Raw genomic sequence first — 5,229 nt, 5'->3', positions numbered from 1 at the left:
GGTAAACTACCCTGTTTCTGAAAAATTGGCGCATGTAATTCAGTATGGTCCAAAGCGGTTTATAGTTAAAAATATTGAAGGTGAGTCAACAGAGGCAAACGATCTTAGTCATACTTTGTAGAAGTGGCTCTGTTGCGTAAATAATTCCAAATGTTACCAACGTTTTCACAAAACTTAACCCTTCAAGAGGCATTTGAAATCGTCATAGAGATAAAAGAAGAGCTAAAAAGAACGGAATTCGATGGCGCATTTTGCAAAAAAATTCAAACTTCTAGTCAACAGATTTCAGCTTCATTTTTTCGCTAAACGTAGAAAATCGGTAGAGAAAATGATCCATCAAAAGAAAAATAGGGGTCACCAAACGTCCAAGATCGTTAAATCCAGAAAAAGCTGTAGCAATGGCCATCTGCCCTATCATTTTTCATTTTATTACTTAGCGCGCGCTCTCATGCATGACGTGGCGTGTGAATTTACGTCCGCAGTATAGTAAGGATGCGCAAAAACAATAAGAGCGAACGTCCTTATTAGGCCACGTTCGAAATATCAATATTCTAACATGGCTTCGAGGCTTTCAGGACAAATTTCTATATTTGGTGTTGTTTCCTTTGTATCCAAGTCTCTTTTGGGAATTGAGAGAGAAAAAGAACTTAAAAAATGTACAATTTTGACCCGAAAGCTTCGGAGCCATGTTAGAATATTGATATATCGAACGTGGCCTATTCACATCACAGTAAAAAAAAACCTGCTAATTTTCTCATATCAAATTTTCTTCATATTGGTAATTCTTACTTTGCATAGTTCAGGTAGATTCATGTAGAATTGTTTCTATGTCGAAAATTACATTAAAAATTACATTAATATTAATTAAATATTAACGGTCTCGTTGGGAAACGTTTGAGGTTGTCCTTCAGGGGCATGTTGACTAGATAAACGATTCGATTGAGGGCTTGAGCTACTGTATTTTGTTTTTATTCCAAGCTTTCGCCGATCTACAGCATCTCAGGGAAAAATGTATTTCTGTAGAAACTGACCAATCACGTTCAACGGACCAGACTTATAACATCATCGACTGACAAACACTTTTCACTTGACTCTGAAGATCACTTGTGCTCAGGTTGTCGAAACGTCAGTCGCCAAAAACAGTTCTTTCCAGGACTACCCTCATCCGGTCTATCACACTATACGAACTACACTGAAAACAAATATATTCGACCAAGAGTTCAACACTGTTACTACTTTGTTCATTGATCAACATGTGTTTCCTGCTTTACCTTATCCCACCTTAACTTGAAATTTAATATCAGATTTTCAATGCTGTTTTACTTGCAATTCGTCTTTTCTAGTAGTAACAGCAATTCTGTTACCGTAAAATACACTGAATTATTCACAGGGCTGATGTGTAATTTCTATTTATCATCTGGCTAAATTGGTCCGCGATGAAAACGAGGATTCTGATTGGTTCCCGTACCGCTCACAAATTAATTTCGGCGAATTGTTTTTTCAATTCATTGCACAAAATAAACAGTTTTTTGGTAAGTAGAAATCTTTTTACGTTCATCAATGTTTGGAGGGCAATTCAGTTAAATGTTCACAAAAGCGACGCGATAAACGTAAATAAATACCGGGATAAATGCAAACCTTTCGCGCGCGTGTTTACCGAGAATGGATCGTGGAGATGCATCAATTTAGCAGCAGATTAAAAAGAGCCATTTAAATAAGTACTGAAATAGCTGTTTCCGTTCGTATTGGAAAATATTGGTCTCGCTATTTTCTTTGAATTTTTTTGTACCTCGCCTGCAGCTCGGTCCATAAACCTGCAAAATTAAAAAACACGCGACCAATATTTCTCCAATACGAACCTCACAATAGCTCAATGGTATATATGAGTGAATTAGAGTTGCACCTTGTAAGACACCTTTTCGCTCACTAGTTGATATACAGTAGTCACAGACACGAGGAAATTTATCGATGCTGTTCTCGCTTCGCGCTCCTAACGACTGTGCGCAACGTGTTAACGACGTAGACTGACTGCAGCCATTGAAATTCCAGTTGTTCGCGGTAAAAGCATATTTATTGGGTACTTGTAAGCTCCTACCTTTTGGGGCCATTGAAAATACAGTTTTAAAGATCTACTCGATTTAAACGTTTACTCAAGACGGGAAACTAATTAAAACCTTTCGCGGCTGACTTCGATTCTCGCCTGCTGATGGGTAGATTTGACAATCGAGGCAACTATATTGCAAGTTCAAGAATCAAGAATCAAGAAAGAAATGAGACAACATTTTAGTAGCTGTGAAATCATTTATTGAGGAAATATGCGGCTTAATGGTATTTCCGAAACATAGTCACAAAAGCTGTTAAAATGTACTTCTTTCAACTAATTCATTATTCATATTTGTTTAAATGTAAAAGATAAAGCTTTAGACTGTCAGATGTCAAATAGCATCCTATTCACAACATCCATTTTGTAAAAATAATTATACCCTCAGGTTTTTTTTCAATCGTTATTGTTAAATAATGCTAAAATGCACCTGCCAGTTTTGTAAGGCAGATTGTAGGGTGTAGGCAATCGCTTCTTCAATTTTCCTACATAACACAAACCACAATAACAAATCAAAATTTTCAAAGTAGTGGTATTATTTGTCACTCAAGGACAGATGCACAATTCGCGCGCCTCTTTCAATATCGGTATTTTAACAACTCTACGTGTCATTATTCTTTAACTTTCTGCTTCCTTTTTGTGAGTATAATTCGCCACAGGAGTATTCTGCTCAATTAAACTCGGAGTGGCAAGTGCTGAAGGGTTGCCGTTTGATATCGTGCTAACTGTTCGGGTGCGTCGCCTAAAGCTGGCGCAAGCTGTGTGACTAACCGATCGTAAAGCTTGCCTATACTGCGGAATTCTCCAGGCGTAGAGAAATGGATTCACCGCGCAGCTAATACAAAGCATCGGCAAGGACAACGCTTTTGTGATTGCAAACCCTATCTTGCCACATACACCATTGCTTTCTTCCTCGTGGCATTGCTCTTCCAAATTGTTAACGATTAAATAAGGCACGATCGATATAAACAGCACAACCATAATTAACACAACCGTCAAAACGATCTTCTTTTCTAGGCTTATATTCCGGACGAAAACGCGCGATCTCCCGCCTACCGTGTTCTCCGTTCGTCCAAAGACGAAGTTTCTTGAATAACGACGGAATTCGATGTAAGTGGCCGCGTAGACAGCGCAAAGAGATACCAAGGGAACTGTAGTCTGCAGGTGAAGATCAACAGAATGGAACAGTTCTTCGGAGCCACCGGTCGAATGCGAGGCTTCGAACACGCCACAAAAGAGCCAGATTATAGCACTGCAAACGACGACTCTCCTCGTTGTTACGAGCGCTTTATATTTCCAGGAAAGCTTGACAGCTAAGTACCTATCAACTGATAATGCAACAACCGTCAGAATCGAGATCTTTGTACTGACATGAGAAGAGATCAACGAAATCTTGTACAGCTTCTCTCCCTCGACTCCAGTTGCGACGCAAAACATGTACGCTGCATACAAGGGCTGTACGAAAGATCCCCCAATAAAATCACTTAGCGCGAGACTAACCACAAAAGATGTAGTAGCGCGCGTTCGGAAACACTTGTGTGGGTCTTTGTAGACAGTAAACAGCAGAAGACTGTTTGTTGAAAACGCAAGTACGCCAAACAACAAACTAAAAATTCCTGCCAAAAGCGCCACCGTTGGAATCTCTTCAATATGTTTATGATCATGATCGTGTGATTCGAGGCTCTCGTTCATAATTGCGATTTCTGGAAACTGTTAACCAGTAAAAGCTTTATCGTCGAAACTCGTCATTTGCCCGACAATATGGACAAATGTTATTCATAACGTTGACTAATGAATCAGCTTGGTCACATGAGCCCGCGAATGACTCAGTTTCGCGCTTTTTTCTCTCGCAATGTTCTTTTTTGCAAATTGATCCCCGAAACTCGTTGGACTGAGAACAAGCGCCGGTTTCACAAGTCCTTTGTGTGAGCGAAACAACATCTAACCACTGCTTGATATAACCTGTGTCAGTGAGTTTTCCCATTTGCTTACGGTATAAATTGACAAGTTCTCAGTTGAAACGACGTCCAACAGATGATTGTGACATTACCTCTATCCATTATGCCTCCAAATTAACACTCTCTACCGCCAGGAAGCAGCTATTGTAAAATTGTGTCAGCCAACCAGACAATGGCATCATTTAATGGCAAACTCTTCTACTAAAAGAAATTAAAATTACCGTAATCATCTGTCGCTAACGAAAGAGTATACAATTGCCTCATTCTAGAACAACTGGTTTCTGGCTTATCTGATGCAATTTCGTGTTACTGAGAAAGAGTATTATCGACCAATGCACGTTCTCTTAAATAGGTATAAAATTTCTACGGAAAGAGAAAAGAAAAAATAGCTTCCAGCATTTACTTTAAGGCAGAACTTAAAGCAACAATGTTAAGCTGGGAAAGTAAATTTTATTGTAAATTTGTTTTACTTCCGTGGATGATGTTACTTTTTTATCAATAATCTTTCTGAAATTCAGTTGAAACAGCTTCCGTGTGTGCAACGTAATGAAACCTTTCAAGAAATGAATACATGTTAGATGTCTTTGAAGCTCAAAAGATCTTTAGCTAACGACAAATAGGAAATTTACTCGCCGTAGAATTTTTAATTAAAAGAAAAAAATCCTTCTGGTAGATTTGTCATTTAATTGAAGAGAAATAATATGGGTCTGATATCTGAAAACACAACTAACTGTTATAGAGAAGCCCCGCTTAAAATCGCATATTAAAAAAATAATAATGATGATCACGAGAAAACCTAAAATGAATGATATCAATTTGAAATAAAATGGGTCGATGGTTAATTCATTTTGATTGAGTGTTTTAAATTTTGGAAACAAGAGGATTATCCGAGATCATTTCATGTCAAACAAATTTGTCCACGACAAATTGAACAAACCGGTGTCTCACTTCGTAGCCTTCCTTTCTCAGCGCTTGTGTTACTAAGGTAATTCTGATTAGTTTCCTCTGCGTCACAGCGAGGCGCAAAATGAATAAAACTTAACAAAAAAACACGCAGCAAACCACTTAGTTTTTTACAACGTGCTCACCCTACAAGTCCAAGATAACACGTACAAATATTCACTATTTTCGTTTCCTTCGTTTTGATTAAACGAATCATAGTTTTTGGAG

General features: G+C 38.2%; 1 protein-coding gene across 1 annotated transcript; it reads right to left on the bottom strand.

Moving 5' to 3' along the window:
* Positions 1 to 2,298: 2,298 nt before the first annotated feature.
* Positions 2,299 to 4,129, bottom strand: LOC145471907 (adenosine receptor A3-like). Its single transcript, XM_081454902.1, has one exon. It carries the CDS (start codon positions 3,791 to 3,793, stop codon positions 2,720 to 2,722), a length of 1,074 nt encoding a protein of 357 aa, XP_081311028.1. The 5' UTR covers positions 3,794 to 4,129; the 3' UTR covers positions 2,299 to 2,719.
* Between the last annotated feature and the right edge of the window lie 1,100 nt (positions 4,130 to 5,229).

This window comes from Orbicella franksi, unplaced genomic scaffold, assembly GCF_964199315.1.
Source record: "Orbicella franksi unplaced genomic scaffold, jaOrbFran1.1 SCAFFOLD_46, whole genome shotgun sequence".
Classification (NCBI taxonomy): Eukaryota; Metazoa; Cnidaria; class Anthozoa; order Scleractinia; family Merulinidae; genus Orbicella; species Orbicella franksi.
Note: the sequence above shows the minus strand (reverse complement) of the source record. Positions and strands in the feature narration are given on the sequence as shown.

What these genes read in the sequence shown, in the direction of transcription:
- LOC145471907 (XM_081454902.1), bottom strand. Translation starts at nt 3,793, where the DNA reads ATGAACGAGAGCCTCGAATCACACGATCATGATCATAAACATATTGAA.